This window comes from Ruditapes philippinarum, unplaced genomic scaffold, assembly GCF_026571515.1.
Source record: "Ruditapes philippinarum isolate M1 unplaced genomic scaffold, ASM2657151v2 ctg703_1_1_1_1, whole genome shotgun sequence".
Classification (NCBI taxonomy): domain Eukaryota; kingdom Metazoa; phylum Mollusca; class Bivalvia; order Venerida; family Veneridae; genus Ruditapes; species Ruditapes philippinarum.
In genome coordinates, this window is record NW_026864166.1 from 47,966 (window position 1) to 74,945 (window position 26,980).

Here is a 26,980-nt window from a genome sequence, read left to right on the forward strand (position 1 = left end):
GTTTATCTATTGATAAAAACATATTCAAATCAAGTAAACTAAGTGATCCAAGGATGACACCAGTTTTGACCCTCATTTTTGAATTACATATATATTTGTTTTAATGTATCTCTTTTAGAGGGACATATCATGCCAAATATCTAAACTCTACAGACTTTTAAGAAGATTTATAAATGTTTTCTAACATGCCTTAAGTGTATGTTTTTTTAAAGAAGTGACCTGCTAGTCAGAGTCAAGAGAAGAATGATTTATCTAATTTTTAAAGAGGGCCTTAATGTGATGCTATATGCTCACCTCTGAGCACTGTATGCTCAGCAAAATGCATAACTTGTCTTCAGTAAACAGGTATATCTGCACTTATTGATGAACAAACAAAACTTAAATAAATTTTGCCTCATTTAGGGGAAAACAAAATACAAACTTACTCTTGAATCAGAAGCTGCCAACCACCTGCCTTTGGTTTCACTGAAAGCAAAAATCATCACAAAGGTTAAAGTGTCAATATAATTTCTAAAGATGAAAATGATCTAAAATTTGCGCTTACATTTTGAAGATGGGTGACTTTATTGGTGAAAAATGCACATATTTTAATTTAGATAATTTTCTTCTATGTGGATTTGTAGAGGCCTTGAAACACTGTTCATGATGATTTAAGTGCTATAATTCCATGACACCAGGGGTGGGCCAATTTTGACCTCAGTAGAATGCTTTACACAATTGTTTGGAGACATCAATTAAAGAAAGAAACTGATACATGCCAATATTAAAGGAGCTTGATCATGCTGTTTCACACATGAAGACAAGGGTCAGTTTTTATCTAAGAGGCATACTTTGACCAAGGTTATTATGCAGGTTAAAATAATATTTCTATCAAAAATAAATCTTTTAACCAAAGGTATCTTCAGTCCTATTATAAAGCTTATAAATTGAAATTTTATGACCAAGACTAAACTTACTTGAAGATAAAAAATTAAATAGGAAGAAAAACCCACTGAATACACAGAAAGACAACAAGCCCCTGATGTGTGTGGGTATATAAAATCTGTCCTATGTGTTTTATTTAACATACCTATGACTATCTTTCTGTTTCATGGATGATGTACTTTTCTCCTGCACTCTAAACCCTGGTCCCATAGAAGTTTCATCATGAAAATCAAAGATATCCTTTCTGCTCAAATTACTACACACATTTTTGGTTTCAGAAGAATTTGTCCATTCTTTACTACCACCTGATGTTATTTTTTCTACATGTTCAATTTCATTACCATGACTTTTCTCATTCAAAACAGTCTTCTCTTTGTTCTGTTTCATTGTGTTTCTTTTACCTTTATTTACTTTCATCTTTTTTCTTCCTGTTTTCTTTGTATCAGCTTTTACCTTCTTGCCAGACTGCTTCCTTGTCTTCTTCCTATTCACATACTGCAGACATTTATTGTTCCCAGAGTCACTTATAACTGAACTGATATCACCCGATACTTGAGGCATGTTATTGATACCCACTGATCTATTTCTAAGCACTCTTGCATTCACATTTTGATTATCTACTGCATTTACTGTATTGGTGACTGGTGTAAAACTACTTGAGCAAACTAAATCTTCATTTGTCTGTTTTCGCTGTGGAAGTACTGTTGCTATAGGAGAGGGATTAGTTCTACCGAACAATGCCCTACTGTTCCATGAAGTCCCTTTTGGAGGACGAGGTGACAACAAGCCTGGGCCATTCTTAAACATGGATGTGAAGCTTTTCTTTGAACAAGAATTGTTTTCTAGTGTACCACTGCCATTTTGTTGGAGATTAAAAACGTTCTGTAAAATGTAATTTACTGCATTCTCAGCATCATTCTTCGAGTTATTTTCTTTCTCCTGTGTTTCCTTATTCTTCTTTTGAATTTCAATTTCAGCTTCAAGTCTTTTTATCTCAGCCTGGTGATAATTGTGTAAATCATCTAATTTATCTTGTACAACTTTAGGAACAGTTTCATTCTGCCAGGGTCTTTTGTCTTCATTTCTAAGAGAATGTTCAATCTCTTTTAGGCAGTTTATGTTTTCTTTCTTTTGTCCAGCTTTGAAATCTTTCAAGGAGTCACATATTTCTTTATGGATTCTTTTTTGTTGTCTACCATAGGTATCCTAAAACAAAATATACATGTAAGAAGGTGAAAAAATAGCAATAAAATAATATCAATGATCATAACAAAGTAATCCTATGTTTTCCTAGATTACCAATGCAAGAAATCATGGTAGATGAGGTCAGGTCAAATTAAATTAATTTCATATACAGTCAAACGTAAGGGAAACTTATAATAAAGCATGATAAAAAAGTCAAAATTTATACATGACATCTTTCTTTTTCGGTGGGAATGTTTTTCAACTTCATTAATTATATAATGTATAATAATTAGAACGTTCTGATCATCTAAATGGATGCTAATATAAAAAATAACTTTCTGATATTTATTGAAAAACAGTTTTGATCCATTACGTACATGTCTGACATTTTTCCAGAATTTTTAAAGTTCTCCGTTGTTTTTCCTTGTCTACCACACAAAAACCCTAATAAGTGAAGATGCTTTTTGTTGTGCATTTTCATTTGAAATAAAGCAACTACATCTAATAGTAATAATTAAATTAATTGCTGATCAAGTTCAAGGTCAATTCAATGCAGTCTAAATATCAACAGCGAAGCGTATACACCATCTCAGTAGGGGCAGAGGGTTGCATTGTTTTATTGATATTGTTGGATAATACATGTCACGCGTATACTTTACTTCATTTGCATATGCTAAAACGGTTTGGGAAATAGAATTTTTCACACATTTATATATTGTGTTTTGATTGTTGACACTTGTGACATCACGAGGCGGAGTTCTCTAAAAACACAATTACTAAGTGACAGGTAAAAGTGGTCGTTTAATGAAAAGATTGATCTCAATTAGTTGACTAATTAGCGGTCTCTGGTCGCGTTGAGCAAAAGTCTCTTTATACATTATAAAGATATAGAGAGAAAATGATCGGGGGGAATTTTAAGTGGTCGTTTAAGACAAAAGTCGCTTAATACACATGGTCGCATGGGCAAGTTAGACTGTATAAATATATGTAGAATTAAATGACCACTGAAATTGAAATAATTCAAGCGCTGTTTCTTCCTATCTTCCTATGTAAGTAATTATATAAAACCAATCCTAAGAGTACCTTGACAATGGGCTAAAATTGACACAAATACACAGTAACTTGTTATCTCATCATCTTTCATACACTAACATACTGTTTCCAATAAAGTAAAACAACATATGTTAAATAATGCTTATATTCTCCAAAGTACCACAAAACATGAATTTGTAACAGAGTTACCAACGTCCCCCGCCTTGGGGAAGTTTTATATGAAGCGTAAAATTGTGCTATTTCAAAAGATTGAGGTATGGAGTCCAAAATTATGATCAATGCTTTATCTGCAAATGCAACAATAAATTTATGAAAGAAATAATAATGAAACACGATATTTAAAAATCTATCATGTTAAGTTTTGACCTCTAAGTGTGACCTTGACCTTGGAGGTAGGGATGCAGGTGTTGTGCATGACATATCGTCTTATTATTGTAACTATTTGTGCCAAGTATTTTCAAAATTCCTTGAACTATGACGAAGTTATAGATCAGACGCAAAATATACCCTATGACAGACTATGTTAATCTTTGACGTCTAAGTGCGACCTTGGAGGTAGGGACCCATGTTTTGTGCCTGACATATCGTCTTATTATCGTGATTATTTGTGCAAAGTATTTTTAAAATCCCTTGATCTATGAAAAAAGTATGGACTGGACACAAAATATACACTATAACAGACTATGTAAATCTTTGACCTCTAAGTGTGATCTTGACCTTGGAGGTAAGGACACAGGTGTTACACATGACGTATTATCTTATCACTGTGACTATTTGTGCCTAGCAGTGTTCGAAATTAGCAGTAGTCCTATAGCCCCTGACTACTAAATTTCTCCTCGGGCTACCAACTTGTCACTGTAACAAGCCCGACCAGGCTACTGTATTTTCAGAGGCAATATAAACAACTGTTTTGAACAAATGAATTATGCTAGTGAAATGTATTTTGGGCTAGTGAATATTCCAATCTGGTAGTCCGACCAGCCTAGTGGATTCAAATCCTAATTTCTTACACTGGCCTAGTATATTCAAAATCCCTTGATCTATGAAGAAGTTACGTACGGGACACAAAATATACCATATAACAGATTCTGTTAACATTTGACCTCTAAGTGTGACCTTGACCTTGGAGGTAGAGGTGCAGGTGTTGTACTTGACATATCCTCTTATTATTATGACAATTTGTTCCATAATCAGGAAGAAGTTCTAGATCGGACACAAAATATACCCTAAAACAGACTATGTTAATTTTTTACCTCTAAGTGTGACCTTGAACTTGGAGGTAGGAATGCAGGTGTTAAACATGACACATCATCTTATTATAGTGACTATTTGTGGCAAGTATTTACAAAATCCTTTGATCTATGAAAAAGTTATGGACTGGACACAAAATATACCTTTTAACAGACTATGTTAATCTTTGACCTCCAAATGTGACCTTGACCTTGGAGGTAGGTGACCGATTATTGCGCATGATACATTGTCTCATTATTGTGAACAATTGTGGCAAGTATTTACAAAATCCCTTCAAAGATAAGAAAGTTATAGACCGGACACGACATATACCCTCAAACAGACAATGTTGGCCTTGAATGAGCAAGTGCAACCTTGACCCTAGAGGTAGGGGTCTGAATGTTGTGCACGACACATTGTCTTATTATAACAAACATTTGTGCCAAGTTATTTCAGATTCCTTTGATAAATGACAAAGTTATGGACCGGACACGAAAGTGTGACAGACGGATGGACGGACAGAGCCTATTTCTATATCCCCCTTTTTTCTTCGAAAAGGCGGGGGACAACAAAGATAACCAAATTAGTTTTAGTTTCATCCATGGCTTAAAAAAAGAATGTTTAAACAATTGTTAAACCTGAGTCTCCTTTAGAATTTGTTTTGTCTGTTCTGTAGTCTGGAATTGTATGTAATTTTCTATATCTCTTTGCTGAGATTTACAGAAGGCTTTCAAGTCTGACTGCCATTTGCCAATAATTTCATCACTCTTGTGTGGAACTTGTCTCAATCCCTGCATCATACCTGCAAACATTATATCAAAAACTGTCAGAGGAGATAACCAGAGTATTCCCAAGTAAATACCCCAAGTCATGGCCGAGTGGTTAACACGTTGAACTAACAATCTAATGATTGCTAGCTGCATGGGTTTGTTTCCTTGAGCAAGAAACTTACTCAGTACTGAACGGATTCGTAAAGTGTGTCTATAAGCTTATAGCTTCCTACACAATCCAACTAAAATAAATTTCTATATAAACAAAGTCCTTTGGAGACAGATATTGCATTTTAAACATTAAGGGACTCCACTGAGGTTATCTTTTTACATAAAGGGATTGGAAATAATTTTTTTTTCAAGGCTTGGGTACCATTTGATGTAGGTTTGGACTTATAACTTGTGACAGTGTGCATATTTACAGATGATTTTCTAACTTTTTTTCCCCAGAAAAATTGTTTATATTGTGCCAAATGACAAAAAATTGCAACGTTTTTCACTCACATACCATACTAAAAATGGTAAAAAAAAAAAAAAAAATTCCATGTCCACACTGAATAGATTTCTTTTGCAGATTTTTTTCCATTTCAAGTGCATCATTTGATTCTATGTACAGGTTTAAAATTGTATGTTTTTTAGGCACTTTGTCCTCAGTGGAGCTCCTTCAGATACATTCCCAATTGGTCATAAAATTCAGTTAAAATTTATTTTAAGTTTGATGCTCAAAGACAGTGTGAAGTCATTCAAGTGAATGTTTTATGTGACCTATCAGATATGAATTTGTTTGCAAGATCTAAACCAAGTTCTATGCTGAGTCACAAGTAAACAGGACAGTCAAACTATTCTTTAAATAGTTATGATATGCGTTATTACAAATATTTCTTAGCTACTAAACCAAACTAAACCAAACTTCATATTATGATTTAATATGGAGATAAACAACTCATTCAAAAATTTGCAAACAGAAAATTCACAGAACAAGAGAACAAAACCTTTTTTCACACAATTTTACTTTAAAACAACTTAATTTGCTCCATGAAAAGAAACAAAAGGTGTGCATTCTTATGTTCTAGAAAGAAAAATAATGTACTTGGTATACAAGCTCTGAGATCTTACCTCTTTCAACATGTTGCTCAAGTGCAATTAAATGATCCGTATGAGCAGTGAGAATCTGATTTTTAAAGAAATCTTCAAAATCACATCTTTGGCGATCTAGGTCTTTCCTTATTCTACTAAGTTCATCAAGAAGCCTGACAAAAGAATATATTGGAACAAAGATTAGATTCTTATACATGTATATTTATTAATGCCAAATTTTATATATTACACTTAAAACTAGAGGTATCACTAATTTCTAAATGTGATTAATATCGCAAGACTGCTTCGGAAATGAGGAAGTTACTAGTAACAGAATACCTTGTAAAAAAACTGAAATAGAGTTAGGGTTGAGGGCAATTAGAGTTATGGTTGTGGGCAATTAAAGATAGTTGTGGTTCTTATATGCTGTATTTCCTTTCACTGTGGTTGACCATTGATACAGTTTTATTGAATTACTCTGTAATAAGTCATGATAGAGTTACGGTTCTTGAGCACTGTACTTCCTCTCATTGCACTTAACCATTGTATGAAGTTGCATTGAATTCCAACCATTAATTTTCCAAGGTATGCACTGGGCAATAAAATGAAACAAAGGGCAAAAAATCTAAAATGAGTCAAGAAAGAGTTATGATTCCTATGCATTGCGCTTCCTCTCAATATACTTAACCATTGTACAAACTTGTATTGAATTCCAACCTGTACATTCCATGTTATGCTCTGCGACAAGGAAAAGAAACAAACGGCAATCACTCTATAAATACTCTGGATATAGTTATGGTTCTTGTGCACTGCACTTTCTCATATTGTGCTTGACCATTGTATGAAGTTGTTTTGAATTCCAACCAGTAGTTATAAAGTTATGCTCCGGAAAAGGGAAAGTAACAAAGGGCAATAACTCTGTAATTAGTCAAAATGGAGTTATGGTTCTTGTGCACTGCACTTCCTCTCAATGTGCTTGATCATTGTATGAAGTTTTATTGACTTCCAGCCATAAGTCTTCAAGTTTTGCCCTGGACAAAGAAAATGCAACAGACCACTGGACCGACAGACCACTGGGCGACTCCTATATATCCCCAAAAACTTTGTTTCGGGGGTATAATGAGATTCAATTGAATATTTGAGCAACAGTACAAAAACAAGAAATGTGTTAAAATATTTTTTTTTTTCAGGATTCGTTACTGTCAGGTAAAACATATTGCTGAACTGTATCAAGATACATAAATAGATGTTTATCCACTTTGAAATTGAAAAGCTATCATTGGTTCATAATCAAGTCATAATAAGGAATTTTTACTAAATAAAGAAATAAAATTAAAATAGTTATAGGAAAAAAAATTGTTTAACAAAAAAACAACTAAACCTTTTCTCAACCGCCTGAGATTGCTGAGCATTAGCGTATTTGACATCTTTGTAATTTTTACTATTTACTTCATAAAAAAGCCTGTGACTGTTTCCTAGTTCTTCTGTTACTTTAAGCTGCTCTTGTGTACTTTCCTGGATTTTCTAATAACACATATATGAAGGTTTGAATTTTAACAATCCTCGCTAAAAATGAATAATACATTTTATCCACCTATGAATTGAGAAAAGTTATTCAAGATATTTGTTCCATCTACCGATTTTCAGGGAGATTGGTCTATACCATGTTTGTAAAACTAAAATTCAGCCAACTTGAATTTCAGAACAATCATTGACTTTGTATCCCAAACTCATGTTTTATTGAAAATAAGGACCTTTAGAAAAAAAAATATAGCATCAGAGGCAGGAACACAATTTCATACTGATTACTACCAAAATGTTTTTCAAAGTGAAAATATTGACATGTTTTCATTAATCAAATGTATTCCATACTGAACTTATTTATGTACATTTTACACTATTGTTTTCTGTATGAAGACAAGTCACTCTGGTACTCTTTGTTGAGCTTGTATTTTCTTTCAGAGATATTTCAAAGGAATTTAAGTCCTCAATTTTTCTGACAGCAAATAAATTTTTGAGAGATGAAAAAACATCAGAAAATAACCTGCTTAAGAACGTTTTCGGGAGTTTTCATACAGACAATATTATAGGCAAAATTAAAACTGTTCAATAGAATTTCTTTAAACTTGGCATGTTGTTAGATTATAATAACAGAAACATTTAAACAGAAAAAAAATTGGGGTCACCGTTCTCATTTTTGAGTTATCTGCCTTTGAATTGGACTTTTTCGTTAAATTCAAGGGCAGATAATTTACAACAAAGGGAAAAAAATAACAACTTTTTTTTCTTATTTTCATAAAGCTTACCTTTGTTTTAGTTGATATACAAAATTTCAAGAATGAATTTAGAGTGGATAGGTTTTTTTTCCACTTCTTTTAACAATGTGCATTTTTTCTTAAAAAATGGCCTATTTTTAAGTACCTTTATTTTCATTGAAAAAAATTAACAGGAGCAATATAAGCATGTTATTATGTATTGTACTCAACAATAAAAAGAAAAACATTATCCAGGAGTAAAAACTAGAATTCATTTAAGTATGTATAAATTTAAAACTGCCCTTAAAATGACCTCAAATAAGTAGAAAATTCTGATTCAGGGGCAGATAACTAAAAAATGAGAACGGTGACCCCAATTTTTTTTCCGCTTAAAATGTTGCTGTTATCATATTCTAACAACATGCCAAGTTTAGATAAAATCTATTTAACAGTTTTCATTTTGTCTATGTCTTTACGAAAACGTTCTTAATCTCATTATTGCAACTTATTACACATACATATTATACATATTTCATTATGATGACAGGACTGCTTAGGACAAACCTTTAGCTGTCTACAGTATAAATGCAAGGGGACTGATAACTGAAGGAAGGGTAAATTAAATAACTGCATGTAATACCATTCATAAAAGAATCTTACAAGTATTTTCAGTTCAGTTTCAGACTGTTGATCCAAGATAAATGTTTTCAAAGAATCAAGCATACTGCGTAAATCTCCATCACAATTTTGTTTCATCTGTAACAACTCCTGAATTCTTTCATCTCTCTGCATTTATTAAATAAAAAATAACAGTTATTAAGCAACATAGCATTACAAATATAAAGCCTTTATGCACATCAACAATACATGGGTATCAAATAACAAATATCAACGATACACCGATTCATCAATAATTACTTGTCTGTCATTCACTTTAAATGATTTCACTAAAATACATGTTCTGTTCAGTGTCTTGTTTATAAATGCCCATTGCATGATGATTTTCCTGGCCATTTTTTTTTCGTCATCATTGCTATGAAATATTTCCACTATGAAACATTACAACAGCATAGACACAGATGTCCGATTCCTTTAATGTTTTAGGTGAATTTTCATAATTTCTAAACATCTAATTAATTAGTCAAAATCATTGATTTTATGAAATGTGTATTGATTATTGATCAACAGAAAAATATCAATGATACATTGACATTGTTTCTATTGATGACAGCTCTACCTCTATGCCTAATATGGTTTCTGAAAGAGATTTTTAAGAATTTTTCTTTATAAATCTTTGTAAAAACAAGGGAAGGTTAAGACAAATGATAAATTTCTAATTTCAGAAAGAAAAGAATCATTTACCTGTTCAAGTTTTCTCTGTAGGGATGAAATAATACTTGAGTGTTCATCCTTCACTTCTATTGCTTTCAGAATATTTTTACTTGATTCTTGCAAGGACTCTGAAACTATATCATGAAAGGTATTTGTAAAGTAGAGCATTACATGTGCAACAAGACTTCACCAATGTTATCAAGGGTAGGCAAGATGAAAACCATCAAGGCATCCAATCTGTTGTTTGTGGATAGATTATAGACTACTTCCGCTCTTCAAAATGTATCTTTTACAATTTTGTAAAGGTAGGCATAAAAAACGAACTGGACATAATGACCCTTCATCTCTCACAAGAGTAATTAATGCTGGAATTAAATTTCAAACTTTATCTTTAATAGTTTCAGACCATTTTTTAGAACCTTTCATAAAATTTTCTACATTTACAAAAGGACACAATTTGTCACATTGCAATGAGTTGTGAAACCAGGGCCGGCAAAATCTGATTTTGACTTACTTGTCCGTTTTTATGTGAAACATTTTTTAACTTGTTCGTATGATATTAACATTGTTTATTCCTGAAAATTTTCACTTGTTCGTACAGGCTGTGGGACAACCTGGGCAATACGGACAATTGATTTTGCCGGCCCTGGAAACATGACAATGCTGATCTTAATGACCCTGCATATATATAAATTTCCGGAATAAGTTTCCAGACATAAAATTCCAGACAATTTCTGGGTTAAAAAGGCACATTACAAAGTCAAAATACATAAATTTTCAAGTTAGGAAACTTTCCCTGCTTCAGTGATCTGTCATATATCAAGTTAGAAATTAATGCCTGTACTGGTTTCAGAGATATTTAAGTAAATGTAAAATTTCAGGACATTTTCTTGGTAAAAAAAGGGGGGCTTAACATTGTGAAATGTAACAAACAGTTATGAAACTGAATTGCCAACTGAGCAATTTAGTGATTTTATTTGCATAGAATAAACATACATGCTCTAATAGATGACTGCAAAACATCTGCATTATCTGCTCCATTTGAACTTATACTTTTCATGCTTTGTTTCACCTGAAAATATAACATTGAAACTAGTCAATAAAAACCATCAACAAAAATCCTGTCAAATTTCAACATATTGAGAAACTTTAACTATCAAATTTAGATTTTAACCCTAACCCTACTTGACTCAAATAGTCTTTGCCTGAAGCATAGAGAAAGGCAAGCCTGCTTATCACTGCACTCTATGATTGGCTGATTGACTTCAAATTTTCATCTTGATATCCCCAAAATTGATAATGGACACTTCTAAAAATGGAAGCTAAGGAAAAGTTAATTTACAAAATTCAGCAGGTTAATAAGTAATAGAAAGAGCACCGAAACACGAGGCTATCTGATTTGTACGAGGGGGCGTAGCCCCCCCCCCCCCTGTATAAATCAGATTGCCGAGTGTTTTGGTGTTCTTTCTCTTTTGTATCATAGTCAAACATAAAAACACGTTCCCTGTTGTCACATTTTTAAACCCCGGGAAAAAGTAACCAATGATCGAGCATCTGAATATGATATTTCTGCCACTTTCCCTTCTCTGCCGTCACAATATGGAAACCCCAGCAAAAATGAGCCAATCAACGGGCATGACCTGGAGTGCGGGTAACTGATACCTGCACTCCAGTTACCGCACTGTGCATGTATATGTATACGATTTAACTCTGACACTTTTTCAAAGAAAGGTCCCCAAACTATGATACAAGGGTTAATATGTATGAACTAAAGTAGAAGAACTGAAAGAATACATCTTAAACACAGAGTAATATAATGTAATTTGGTTGTGGCATGGCAATTATGATAGTTTGATATGACCCTTGTCATAAGAAAAAGACTTTATTATCAATATTAAAAACTTACCTCCTCAGTGCATTCCTTAACCATACACACTATACTGTTAAGCAAGTCCCTGTAATTAGAAGAAAGAAAATATCAATAAATCCTTGTGAAACAATTTACTGACAAGTTGTTTTAAAAAGATAAGACCTACAATTGAAATTTGCTTTGACATTGCTCCAAATCAATGTGAGGTAGGGCTGTCACTGATCAAAATTTTGTATCGATATATTGAGAGACAAATATCAACGATCTATCGATATAACAACTTTGACAGTAGATACAATGCAAAATATGTATTATAAATTAGAATCATGGTGTTTTCCATGCTTGTATTAGACATAACAAGAGCGATCAGTGATCACATGTGTCGCCTCATAATGGCCAATTTCATGTTCGGACAAGTTTTGTGACAGACGGACAGTGCACAACTAGACTTGGTACTGATCATTCCTGTAAAGTTTGGATGAAATTGCACCAGTAGTTTATGAGGAGTAGTGGGGACAAACTTTTGTGTATCTGGCAACACATAGAAAAAAACACCTTTTTATCAAAGGGCCATAACTCAGCCAAACATCATTCAACCGGAAAACCCGTGCAATATGCGCAAGGACTTGAGCTACAGATCAATCCTGTAAAGTTTCATTGAAATTGCATTAGTGGTATAAGAGAACTAGTCCGGACAAACTTTAAAAATAAAAATTATTAAAGGGCCATAACTCTGACAAAAATCATTGAACCGGAAAATTCTGATAATATGCACAACTAGACTTGGTACTGATCATTCCTGTAAAGTTTGGATGAAATTGCACCAGTAGTTTATGAGGAGTAGTCCGGACAAGCTTTTGTGTATCTGGCAACACACAGAAAAAAACACCTTTTTATCAAAGGGCCATAACTCGGCCAAAAATCATTCAACCGGAAAACCCGTGCAATATGCACAAAGACTTGAGCTACAGATCAATCCTGTAAAGTTTCATTGAAATTGCATTAGTGGTATAAGAGAAGTAGTCCGGACAAACTTTAAAAATAAAAATTATTAAAGGGCCATATTTCTGACAAAAATCATTGAACCGGAAAATGCTGACAATATGCACAACTAGACTTGGTACTGATCATTCCTGTAAAGTTTGGATGAAATTGCACCAGTAGTTTATGAAGAGTAGTGGGGACAAGCTTTTGTGTATCTGGCAACACACAGAAAAAAACACCTTTTTATCAAAGGGCCATAACTCGGCCAAAAATCATTCAACCGGAAAACCCGTGCAATATGCGCAAGGACTTGAGTTACAGATAAATCCTGTAAAGTTTCATTGAAATTGCATTAGTGGTATAAGAGAACTAGTCCGGACAAACTTTAAAAATAAAAATTATTAAAGGGCCATAACTCTGACAAAAATCATTGAACCGGAAAATTCTGATAATATGCACAACTAGACTTGGTACTGATCATTCCTGTAAAGTTTGGATGAAATTGCACCAGTAGTTTATGAGGAGTAGTCCGGACAAGCTTTTGTGTATCTGGCAACACACAGAAAAAAACACCTTTTTTATCAAAGGGCCATAACTCGGCCAAAAATCATTCAACCGGAAAACCCGTGCAATATGCGCAAGGACTTGAGCTACAGATCAATCCTGTAAAATTTCATTGAAATTGCATTAGTGGTATAAGAGAAGTAGTCCGGACAAACTTTAAAAATAAAAATTATTAAAGGGCCATAACTCTGACAAAAATCATTGAACCGGAAAATGCTGACAATATGCACAACTAGACTTGGTACTGATCATTCCTGTAAAGTTTGGATGAAATTGCACCAGTAGTTTATGAGGAGTAGTCCGGACAAGTTTTGTGACGGACAGACAGAGACAGACAGACGGAGAAGTGATCCCTATATGTCGCCACTACTCCGTAGAGGCGACACAATAAAAACACCACAAACTAAGTTTGTTTTTTTCCTGCTTTTTTTGTCACTGACATTTGAAAACCGAGTTTAAAGTTCAAGTTAGCCAAGAAAACTGAAAAAGTGACTTCTCTTATTTGGCAAAATAGAGAGGTATATTCACAAAAAGATATAAATAAATTTAAGCTTGTATTGATATTTGAAAGTATGAATTGATATTGTATCGGATGATGAATATCAATGATTTATAGATATTGCGATAAGATTCAAGTCAAATTAAAAACCAATATTATTAACAAATTGTCTTAGTTGGAAACAAAACTAAGACAAAAAACTGCACCTTATCTTACAACTGCCTTGTGATGAAAATTAAGTATTCCAAGTTTCATGTTGACATCTTGATAGATTTCAAATCATTCTACTCAAAAAGCAATTTTGACAAAATTTCTAAGTTAAAAAAGGGGCATAACTCCAGAATAATGGCCAATTGTCTTACAACTGTGCCTTGTCATGGGCTACATCAAAAATCTTAATACAATGACCCGGGAAACATATAGTTCGACTTCTACTTTGAGTTAGTTTATGCATATTTATTATTTAAAGAAAAAAGAACAAAAACCTTTTTATGAGTTTACCTTTCATCTCTCTCTTTTGACTTAATCTTCTGTTTGGAAAGTTGTTGGGCATCATAAGATGCTAAAATGTTTGATCTGGTAGCATTTCTTATTTGATTCTCTTCTGGCTCTGTCCTGCTCAGCGCAGATATCCTACTCTGACTTTGATTTCGGAACAATGATGGTTTAAGTGGCATGTACTTGTCTATTGCAGGAGCTCTGATGCTTTGTGACTTAGGAAGACAGAAAAAATATTAGTTAAAACTACAAATAATCATAAATGCCTTTTCAACTATTTAATGTGAAATTATTTTCTGCTGAGGTTCAATCATCAGTAATTAAAACAGAGTGGTCATGACAACCTTAGTAAGAAATTAAGAATTAAGTTCTTTACCTTTAAACATTCAGATTAAATATTCACGTTTATATTAAATGGTTGCAGAGAATTCCATATTGAAAAACTCAGATTATTTCTCATTTGTTTTTAATTTTTAAGTTTTAACTACAAAGTTTCTTTCATTCAATAAAAGCAATAACCATATGTAGTTTGAATGCTTTGTACTCCAGTTGTACAGCAGATATGGTTTTCACATGCAATGACTATATGTGACATTAACTCTACATAGCTAAAAACTTAAAGGGGTTTTCCACTGAATGCTAAGAGGCTCTGTGTTGAATGATACACTAGTTATTGAGCAGAAAAAAAGGTGCTGTATCAGATGATAATCCACCAAACCAGGCAACTATCATTTACCAAACAATATACCCCTCTTCTTCAAACACAATCAAATGTTGAGCCAAAATGTAAAATAATGAGAAAAACCTAACCGGAACTCCTAGGATTTTTAAATTACTTTTCTATGCAACTGCGTCAAATAAATTTGCAATGCATGGACACCTGTATTCCCCATTATGCTTTGAAATAATAAACTTGTTTACCTGAGAATTAGAGCTTACTGAATTCTGCTCTTGAGAAAAGAAATCCTGAGAATGGGGCTGTGACATGTCAAACTGTGTGAACTGAACATGCTGAAGTTGGGAAAAGTCATTTTGGTGACTTTGCTCTTGTATACTGAAAATTAAAAAATAAAAAGATACAATATGCATCCTTAATTATGCATAGATCCCTGATCCGTGTCTTATTCTAATTATCAGATTAGTGGATACAACAAGAATTTCACCGCAACATACTCCTTATCAAAAGAGCACATGTCAATGTTTGTGGAGAAATCTATTGTTATTCAAATTAAAGGTCACACTAGGGATCATCTATGTGATGTTTGCTGACAATAAAGAATGCATTGAGTATTCTAACAAGAGCAAGGTTTGAGAAGCAAAACAGGAAGCCGCTGAATGTATCATATTAGCAACAGTTAGTGATGAGGAAAGTTTGTTTGTTGGGTTTTAAGTCACAACGACACTGTAGTGGTCATATGGTGACTTTCAAGCATAATGGGTAGAGAAAGCCCTCAGGTGCCTGACTTAGTGCATTGTTAATGGCACAAGCAGTAACTAACTTACTTGAGCAGAACCACTGATCTACCAGATGGGGAGAATACCTCCACTTCTGCAAAAATGGGCTGAATTAAAGATACATTTACTGACAACAAAAGCACATAGCCTATATACTAGAATCTGAAAAAAGATACACTGGACTACATGTATGTAACATTTATGTAATGACTTTGAAATTATAAACCAAATAATATTATACATGTAAATACAAATCAATGTTAAATCAGGTACAATGTCCATCTATTCTTTTAAATACTGGTGCAAAAATGAAATAAAAGACACAAATAAGAAAGAAAAAAGAAAACAAAATATTTTTAATATTCAAAAGAACAGATAAAAAAATACATTACAAAAAAAGGACAATTAGATAAAACATTACCAAAAAGAATAAAATTAACAAATATATGGTATTAAAAAATGCAGTGTTTAAAGCTTTAAAAGAGAGAAATTCACAAATATACAATGTACATACATTGTAACTGTTGTTAATTCATTCAATAATAATGCAAAATAACCCTTTATTTATGTTTCCCCAAGTCAGTAAGTACCATATGACCAAATTGTTATCATATCACAGTACATTTACAAGTTTTCAAAATTTCTAGAAAAACTAATAGCATGGCTCTTTAATTTTAAAGTGGATGCTACTGTATTGGAAATAAATGTCTTATTTAAGAATATTTGATCAATATATCATTAACTACCATTCAGAAATTTATTATTTGAATCTCACCTCTGACTCCCACTGAATAGTTCTCGGGTAACTATTTGATTAGGAAACATTTCACGTCTTGAAAGTGTCTTGTCTGAAAAAGATAAGAAGACTGTGATGGCCCTTATATTGCTCACTCAAGGTAAGATTGAGCACACCTTCTGGGGGTATTTTTACCATATCACCTGGGGCTAATAAAAAGCCCATTCCCACTCAAAAATAAGCCTATGCCTAAAAAAAAGCAAAAAGAGTAGCTGAAAAGTAAACTAGAAATGTGTCCATAGAACACAGTTTCCCCAACATTTCACTGTTTTGTCAATCTACTGACTCTAGGTCAAATTTTTTGGGCTACACATGACACAAGTTTATAGCTGAAAATCTTTTACTTAGTCAATGACAAAACTCTACAAATACTGAATAAATCCACAAGCCTACTGGGATCCTACATGTTTACCGGACAATCAGTTTACCGGACAAAATCTATTCCTGCCAAGTAAGGCTTTATTTTTGCTTTGATTAAAAAATCATATGGTCTGAATCGTACACACACTTTCTATTTCGAAGTAAATAACAACAAAACCACTCTCAGGCAAATATTGTTGATTCAGTTCTTTATTAACTAACATACCCTTTTGTTTACTAGTTATTCCATGACCTGGTCATGCGGGGGAATAATCTGTTCTGCGCATTCCCGAATATTGAGGCCCTAAATGGGTTATTTTAGATAGGTTTTACTTTTAATTCTTCTCAACAGACAATCGTCACATATTTTAATGATAAAAAGTAATTCTAAATTTCGTTCAAACAATATCTCGTTGTTGTCTTTTACAAAGAAATGCAAATTAAAAACATATAAGGAAACGGAACGCCCATGGGAGGAAACTCTACATGAAATGTACAAAAAAGAGATTTTATGGTTTTTGCAACATGCTACATGACGACCAAAAGGAAACTGTATGAGAAAGAACAGAATTCCATTTGAAAATGAAAATGTGTCATACGTTTAAGGATCATGAAGAATCAATATGTTAATTGAGTTAAAAGTGTTAATTTCAATTACACCCCTATATTGGCCTCTACGTTACAAGCATGGCTGCCGTGTCTATTTTAATGACACACTGTTTTTTTTTCCAGTATCTTAACATTGCCATTCAATAGTCGTAGTTTCCTTGCTTAATTTCAATTTATTATCAGACTTTAAAAACTAGAAATGTGTCATCATGCCACGGATGCCCCCGCATGCAGCCAAAATTTCAGATGGTGCATTAATTATTTTTTTCATTTTAAGTTCAAAGCCCTTAAAACTTTTCAATGTTAACACAAACCATTTTCATACAATGTTCAAGGCACTGAAATTATTCAGTCTAAACCTTTTAAAAATAGCATATTGCATATTTGTAGCCAAAATAATGGCTAAAAGTAAGAGTGCTGAAACTGAAAGTTCAAAATTTTTCCAACATTCAGGAAAGATAAGTTTGTCTTAAATCATTGAACTACAACCAAATTCAAACTTAAACTGCTTATTCCTAAGATGTATCTATATTATTTTCAAAGTGAAAGGGACATAACTCTGCCAAAAAATCATCAAACCATGACCAAATTCCAACTTGACCTGCCCATTTGTTTGACATATCCATATGTCAAATTTAAGTTGAATATGTAACACTGTTGGGTAGATAATGAACAGAAACTGTAAATTTCATATTATTTTCAAAGTAAAAGGGGCATTACTCTGCCAAAAATCATTGAACCATGACCAAACTCGAACTTGGCCTGGGCATTCCAAAAACATATCCATATGTCAAATTTGAGTTGAATGTGTTGCACCATTGGGGAGATAATAAACGGAAAATGAAAATTTCATATTACTTTCAAAGTGAAAGGGGCATAACTCTGACATTAATCATTGAACCATGACCAAATTTGAACTTGACCTGCACATTCCTTTGACGTATCAATATGTCAAGTTTGAGTTGAATGTGTTGTACCTTTGGGGAGATAATGAACGGAAACTGAAAATTTCATATTATTTTCAAAGTAAAAGGGGCATAACTCTGCCAAAAATCATCGAACCACGACCAAATTCGAACTTGACCTGTATTTTCTCATGACATATCCATATGTCAAGTTTGAGTTGAATGTGTTGTACCGTTGGGGAGATAATGAACGGAAACTGAAAATTTCATATTATTTTCAAAGTAAAAGGGGCATAACTCTGCCAAAAATCATCGAACCATGACCAAATTCGAACTTGACCTGTATTTTCTCATGACATATCCATATGTCAAATTTGAGTTGAATGTGTGCAACCGTTCTTAAGATAATGAACGGAAACTGATGATGACGGAATGACAGAATGACGGAAGGACGGAAGGACGGAAGGACGGAAGGATGGAAGGACGGAAGGACGGAAGGACGGAATGACGGAACAGGGTAACACTATATGCCCCGGCCATTACATGGCGGGGGCATAAAAATTGAAACACAATCTCTGAATGTCCGGTAAATTGAGTTGTCTACACGATTTTTTCCCTCTTTTAATGTCCTACTTTAAAGACACATCTCTACGGTCAAATGTTTAATTTTATGTTTGATAAAGGAATGTTTAGGTATATTAAGAACCCACAATTATTTGGGTAAAAGTTCATTCCTTTTTATTATTTTAATTAAAAGTTACAGCGAAAAAACATCATATTTTGTCCGGTAATATGTAGGATCCCAGTAAGGTGCATAACTACACATGCTGACCTGAACATTCTTGTATACTACGAGTCAAATACTTTTTGAGCTATGCATAAACAAGTCTATTATTTATATTAAGTCAAGGGCAATAACTATTAAAACTAAAAAAAATCTACATGCAAAACCCCAGCCTGTGCACAGCTTAATAGTGATGTTGATCATCATTACCCTGGTGCAAAACTACATATGCTGACGAACATACCTATAAAGTTTTATGACTCTAGGTCAAATACTTCCTGAGCCAAGTGTGACACAAATTGAAAATAAGAAAATTTTACTAAGTCAAGGGCAAATAACTCTGACAAAGCATAATTAATCCACAAGCAAAACACCAGGTGCATAACATCACAAACTGACCAACATTTTTTTAAGTTTCATGACTCTAGGTCAAATACTTTTTGAGCTTCGCAAGACACAGATTGAAAAATTTGCAATTCAGGGGCCATAACTCTGACAAAACAGAATTAATCCACAAGCAGAACATTAGGTGCACAACTTAACATCCTGAGCAACATTCCTGTAAAGTTTCATGACCCTAGGTCATATACTTTTGAGCCACATGCGACAAAGGTTGAAAATTGCAAATTTTTACAAAGTCAAGGGCAATAATTCTACAAAAACTGCATAAATTCATCTGTAAACACCCAGGCTAATGCTTAATCCTTTAAAGTTTCATGACTATTAGTCAAATACTTTTTGCGCTATGTGCGACACAAGTTGAAAATTGTAAATTTTCACTAAGTCAAGGGCAATAACACTACAAATACTTAAAAAATCCACATGCAAACACCCATGCGCACAACTTCACATGCTGACCAATATTCATGTAAAGTTTCATGGCTCTAGGTCAAATACTTTTGAGCTACGTGTGACACAAATGAGAACGGAAAGACAGATGGATGGATGGACGGACGGACATGCCACTTAAATGGACTAAAGGGCCATTTCTTTTGTTATTTTCTTTTGTTTAATAAAGGGCCATGGCCCCTTATTCTATTGTTACGGAATGAACTCTATTGTTCTCTTTTGTTCTGTTTACTGTTAGATGGCCCCCTTACCCTATTTGGTTGCTCCGATGGACGTTCTCACAGGACAGTAATTATGTGGCTACTCTATTGTTCTCTCTATTGTTCTTTTTCAGCCACACAAAAGAAAATAGCCACATAAAAGCATTACGGAATGAATGACATCAAAGAGAAAGAACAGTTACCTATTGTCCCTCTAGCCACATAATTACTGTCCTGTGAGTGCGGATGGATGGACAAGGGTAAATCTAGTCATGCCCCATGTTTTACAATGTTTTATACATACGCATTCGGAAAAGTTTTAACCTTTGCAATAAGGCCGATTCTGTAGCAAATTGCGCTTGAATTTGAATGAAATCAGTCAAAGATTATAATTTATATTAAAAGTATATAGATATTAAATAAAGCCAGTTATACTGATATAGAGCGGTAAATATTAAATTTAAGTCATGTGGTTTGCTTTTAAACTATTTTTGTCCATCAAAATGCAGGGCAAGGACATTTTGTGAAGACGGTCGGTGAGTAAATTTATAGGTCACTCGCACTGCAACCCTTGAAAAATTCTTCGAAGACTGCAAACCATACCGAGTTATCATATACTGAGATATGTTCAATTGTTTTTAAGGGTTTAGTCTGGAACCCCATTATCAGACTTCCTGAAAGTTGAAAAAAATTGTCAGACATTCGGTCTGACAAATCATGAAAATCTGTCGGACCGAAACGAAATCTGTCAGACCGAATAAATTGATCAAAATCAAAGAAAACTTGTGTTTTAATTTCTAAGACACTTTTTGGTTTTAATTTTTTCGCCGTAAAAATCGGCACATTCCGTACAGCCCATTTTGATCTCCTCCCTTTCATACACCAACGATTCATGGTCCTGCTTCCATTTTTCATTAAATTTTTTCTCAGGTCTATTCTTTTCATCCTTTTATTGCTGTTCTACGGGCTCCTCTGACGTAGATTTTCGTTATTTCCCAGGTTTGGCACCTTTAGCGACGTAATTTTGTATACATGCGGCATGGATAAAAGCCGGACAGTCGGACTGATCCGGAATAAAAAATTGTCGGACCTGATCAAAATTTATCGGACATGTCCGTCGGACCGTTGTATTTTGGGAAGTCTGTTGTATCAAGCTATTTACCCATACATGTAAATCACAACTGCAGTTAAAAAAATTAAATCTCCCTGAATCTTTATTTTGTATCATTTATTTTGATTCTTTTGTCATAATATTTACATGCAAAACATCACTGATATATAGTTTTTAGCATTGGAATATACAGATATTTACAGACATGTCAAACAGGTTGAAGAATTAGGTCACGCCATTATATTGATGCATAATGTGAGAATTGCTTAGTTAGTCAAAGATTGGAAAGCCTGACCCATCTTTATGCTGATTTATCAGTCAATTAGAATCAAAGATGTCAGTTTTAAAATGTCAGCATACATTTAGGAACTTTCAACAGACAGTTAATGTACTTTTAATAAGAACACACTACAGTTAAACTTTGTTCGCTCGAACTCGGATCGCTCGAATACCTCCTTTTGCTCGAACTCATCGTCCAGTCCCGGCAAAATTCCTATATAATATATATTGTTCTACCTCGGATCGCTCGAACACCTATCGCTCGAACTATCGAACATGATCTCTGGTAATATAGTGTAAATCACACCTTTTCGGTCAAACACAAACAGACAACAAAAGTTGCAGGTCGACATGTTCTAAATAATTGACAGTCGGTGACACATGTTTTTAACACATCGTGATCGTGACAAAGGCAATTAAGGTTAATTGATACAAAATAAAAGGTGTTGTAACCGATTTGTTTGTTATGATAAAATTGTATATTTGCCGTCTTTAGTAACGATAAAAAGAAAACAACTGAAATTCGCAAAAGTCAATAAATAAATGACGTTTACCCAGACGACTTTGATAACAACAGTGGTTCATGTATCGTGAATTGTCAGTGTAATCTATTTATAGAATGATACTTGTACGTGTTTATTTTAGTAAATGACTACAAATATATGCTGCTGTAAAATGTTATTTTTTATATTTAATTAATTCATTGTTTAAAATAAAATAAATTCCATAATAGACATATAAATATATTTTGAACATTGTTCACAGTTTGGATAATGATCGCCCAATCGAACTCAACAAATTACAATATGCATAAATATAGATTAACACACTTGTACCATTAATATTGTTTTCAATAGGATCATAATTCTTTATATGACGTATTCGACAAACAGATGTTCTAACAACAATTATATTGACATATTTATCATTTGACCTATGTAAGCTGGAAAACCTTTAGATATGTTTTCTATGTAATCGGTTGGCTCGAACTACCGATCTCTCGAACAAATTTTCACAGACCCTCCGAGTTCGAGCGAACGAAGTTCGACTGTATTTATAAGTCTATTTATATTTATTATTATGTACAAACGTAACAAAGTCTGACGGTGCTGGAAACATGTTTTTGATCATTTTTACGGCACAAAACAAATGTGAAAGATTTTCGTGGCACTGTTGTAAATGTAAACAATCAGTAGCTAGTGCATTTTGCAAAAAAATCGTAAGATTTGTAAGTAGATCAAAACAATGAATAGCACGATACAATGACCGGAGTTCCACTATACATAGTGTTTCCAGATCCACCGTGGGCGAAGTGATCAATAAACATCATCCGAACACAAATGACAATAACCATTATTTAGGGTTCAAAGTTTTTTCTCACTTTTTTAAAAGTTGATTTTGCGGGACATTATCGCTAAAATTTCTAATTTGGAAAGGAATAACCTGGTGAAAGTTTAGAATAGATTCTTTACTTTACTTTACTTTATCCAGCGTAGGGTCGCGAGATCAGAAATCTCTTATAACCCCCTCGAGGTCTGACACCCAATGATTATTATCCGGTATAACACCCAGCAGGCACATCAACGTTGTTTCAACGTTGAATTATGGTCAGATTTCAACGTTGAAATAAGGTTGGATTTATATTCGGATTTGAAAGTTGAAACAATGTTAAAATTTCAACGTTGATAAAACGTTGCAGCTTCAACGTTGGCACAACGTTGAAGTTTCAATGTCATTTCAACGTTGAAAACCCACCATACATTAATTTTAGGATATAAAGCAAAGTAACCAAGTTTAACAAAATATCAAGACAATATTAAATACTTCAGGTATTTTATTTCAAAAATACATTTCAAGTGCACCTTAAATTCACTTTAATAGTTTTAAAATTAAACTACAATATGTTCCAATCTTTTCTTCTAGATCTTTCTGGGTATGTCAAGTGTTTGAGTACTTCTTTGGCTGTCTCTTACTGCTTCTGCAAATAAAAATAAGAAGTTTGTAGTTAAAAGTGACTTGGTCAATCTCAAATTATACATATAATTACTCAACTTAGTGATTTGTTTTTATCTTAAAATGCTTTTCTCTAAGATTTACATCATAAAACAGCATAAAAATTGAAACATAGCTAAGTTTCATGTTGACAGCAAATACTGTATATATAAGACAACAAAATCTTCTAAAAAGAAGCTATTTAAAAGTCTCACCTATGATTGGTAAGACAAACTGCTCCCCGTCAGTTCCTTGCAGCATATTCCGAAGAAATTAACATTCTATGCTCTAGCTAAGACTATTTTATGCAGCATCCTGAAATCAACAAACATGTAAATTTTATATAAATAATGTTAAATTTTCCGAAAATAATATTTTTTAAGTCAAGATAAATATCCAGTAGAATCTAGATGAAAAATTTATACTTTGTATTTTAAAGAAATTCAAATATATAAATTAATAAGAATAAATTTCAATTTAACAAACCTGACAGTCCTTTTCATGTTGAATGTATGGTATACAGGCTACAGCTGCAATACTCTAAATTTCAACCAGGATCAGGATCTAGAATATAAAATTATATATAATAAAATAGAAATAGATTTATTATTCCCCATAAATTTACGACTATTAAACTTTAACACTCAATTTGTTATTTAACTTATTAATAATGTTTTTTTTTTCAAACTAATTAACACTGTATTATACTTTCACTAAAATATAAACATAATTATATATATTGACGAATCGTCTTGGGACGTAAATTATGTGGGCCAAACTACTTTATAGGTTTCAATTTTATAATTGATTAAATTCTATTTAGGATATAGTACAGACAATTGTTTAATAATATGAAAAATAAATTAAAGACAGACAATATTTGTAAAATCATAAATTGCCAAAGACATCAATATTTAACTTCATGCTTACAAGGCCTACCGAACCCAAATCTTTCAATTAGGTCGCGAAAACGTGTCAAATCAACTCAATCATGTGTTTTCATTTCTCATTTATATCATAAAGTAAATTAAAGTAGAATTTTAAGAATAAATAATAATATTTTAGAAAATAATCAGTAAACTAAAGTAAAACATTACAGTAATACCTTCGAAATCCAAATAAATTGCCAATCGTGTTGTTTTCAAATTTTCCAAACAGCGCCACCATTTGCACGAACGATAATCATAGACAACAAACAAAATCATAGACCGCAACAATTATTTCCCCTGACCAGCGTTATTTTATAAACGGGGTTTTGACTATAATATCAATTTATTAATTAATATTATTCATAAAGAACTAAAAAATAAAACAACAAACAATAAAACATATTAACTAATATTTAAAGCGTTAATTAAGAAAGTGAAAAATTATTTCCAACTTTATTTGTTTCAACACTAATTTTGAATATACGGAAAAAGATTGCAACGCAAATTTTTCTGACAAAAATCACTTACAGACTAATTCAATAAAGGAATAATAACACAAAATTAGTGGTATAAAGGTTTATATAATGATTAAACTAAATGTAAAACTTCGACCATAATCAACGTTGAATCAACGTTGTATATACATTCAAATGGCTATATATCCGTATGATCGTCCATAGTTGAATATTGGTTGAACAACGTCACGACCATATTTCAACGTTGTTTCAACGTTGAAACAACGTCGTGTGCCTGCTGGGCAGTATATAATTTGTTTATCATTACCTTATCAAGTCTGTTTTTTAGCGAATTCAGCATTGGTGAACATACTACAGTATCTGGTAATCTATTCCATTCTGGTACTACTCTTAATGAAAAAAAATGTTTTCTTATTTCCTTTTTACATGATTTAATTTTCAACCTCATGGAATTTCCTCTGATGTGATGATTATCAAGTTGTGCTTTTTCAAAAAATACATTATATTCTATATCTTCCTTCCCATTTAATAATTTCCATACTTGTATGATATCACCTCTAAATCTTCTGTAAGCCAAAGTAGGAATTTCCAGAATTTTTAATCTTTCTACATATGATAAATTTCTGATACATTGAACCATTTTTGTTGCTCTTTTTTGAACTCTTTCGACTGCTTCAATATCTTACTCCAAATTCAAGATGTGGTCTTATCAGTGTTTTATAAAGTTTTCGTTTGGAAAACTTAAAAACAAATCACTGGTTATAGGTGGGGGGAAAATCCCAGGATCACCTATAGAAAAGCCGGGACCCGGGATCGTATTAAACATAAAGTAATCCCAGGAATTGACCACCTACTCTAGAATTATTATTATTATTATTATCATCATAATTTGAATGTTTTTAATAAGTTTGATTTGTAGTAGTTATGAAAAATCTTTAAAAATAACGTATTTTTTCACGATTTTTGGGATAGTATTAAAAAAAAAGGATTCCGGAACTTATCCAGTCTAAGAAGATATTTTTCAGATAAGCCGGGATCGTATTAAAGCATATAGGGATCCCGGAAATTGGCCAGTTCAAGAATATTCTAAGTTTTCAGAAAAGCTGGGATCGTATTAAAACATAAAGGGATCCCGGGATTTGAACAATTCAAGAATATAGTCTTTAATTTTTCCAATTAATTAGGCATATAATTATAAGTATTGTGATTTCTGCATTTTAAGTTTGTTAATGAATAGCACTAAATATTTTTATATCCTAAGTTAATTTTATTTAACGTTCATAACATACAATAAAAATAAAAACTTAACGTTTAATCGCCTTTCATTACAAGAATAATCAACACAAATATAGTTCATTAGTTTTTCCTCTATATCTAATGATACGATCCCGGGCGTCCCGGATCCCGGGATTTTCCCCCCACCCTGGTTATAGGAATGTCTTTGAGAAATTATTGTTATAGTGGAACCCCATTGTATCGTGCTATTCATTGTATCAATCTATTTACAAATCTTTAGATTTTTTGCAAAATACGTCACGTCCTACTGATTGTTAACATTTACAACAGTGTCACGAAAATCTTTCGCATTTGTTTTTGTGCAGTAAAATGATCAAAAACATATTTCCAGTACCGTAAGACGTTGTAGATAATAAATAGACTTATAAATAATGTGTTCTTATTAAAAGTATATTTGCTGTCTGTTAAAAGTTCCTAAATTTATTCTGACATTTTAAAACAGACATCAATGTTTCTAATTGACTGAAATATCTAAAATAAAGATAAATAAGGCTTCCCAAACTTTGGCTAACTGAGCAATTCTCACAATGCATCGATATAATGGCGTGACCTAATTCATCAACCTGTTTGACATGTCTGTGAATATTCGTATGTTCCAAAGCTAAAAACTATATATCAGTGGTGTTTGCCATGTAAATATTATGGCAAAAGAATCAAAATAAATGATACAAAATAAATATTCAAGGAGATTTGAATTT

The 26,980-nt window shown here is 32.8% G+C and overlaps 1 protein-coding gene and 1 long non-coding RNA gene across 2 annotated transcripts in view; both read right to left on the bottom strand.

Moving 5' to 3' along the window:
- LOC132724664 (uncharacterized) overlaps nucleotides 1–26,980 on the bottom strand; it is a 37,339-nt gene that overhangs the window by 6,730 nt on the left and 3,629 nt on the right. The window contains exons 2-13 of the mRNA XM_060709597.1: nucleotides 16,472–16,544; nucleotides 15,163–15,295; nucleotides 14,245–14,456; nucleotides 11,733–11,781; nucleotides 10,823–10,898; nucleotides 9,857–9,960; nucleotides 9,155–9,280; nucleotides 7,621–7,763; nucleotides 6,279–6,412; nucleotides 5,031–5,194; nucleotides 1,070–2,130; nucleotides 426–465 (exon numbers count right to left, since the gene is read on the bottom strand). Coding sequence (XP_060565580.1) covers nucleotides 426–465; nucleotides 1,070–2,130; nucleotides 5,031–5,194; nucleotides 6,279–6,412; nucleotides 7,621–7,763; nucleotides 9,155–9,280; nucleotides 9,857–9,960; nucleotides 10,823–10,898; nucleotides 11,733–11,781; nucleotides 14,245–14,456; nucleotides 15,163–15,295; nucleotides 16,472–16,521 — 2,292 coding nt within the window. The 5' untranslated portion in view covers nucleotides 16,522–16,544. The remainder of the gene's footprint in view (nucleotides 1–425; nucleotides 466–1,069; nucleotides 2,131–5,030; nucleotides 5,195–6,278; nucleotides 6,413–7,620; nucleotides 7,764–9,154; nucleotides 9,281–9,856; nucleotides 9,961–10,822; nucleotides 10,899–11,732; nucleotides 11,782–14,244; nucleotides 14,457–15,162; nucleotides 15,296–16,471; nucleotides 16,545–26,980) is intronic.
- On the bottom strand, nucleotides 23,406–24,762 carry LOC132724681 (uncharacterized). Its single transcript, XR_009624951.1, has 4 exons — nucleotides 24,687–24,762; nucleotides 24,068–24,145; nucleotides 23,797–23,896; nucleotides 23,406–23,567 (listed from the first exon to the last, which is right to left on the bottom strand). It is a non-coding gene; the product is annotated as an uncharacterized LOC132724681 (long non-coding RNA).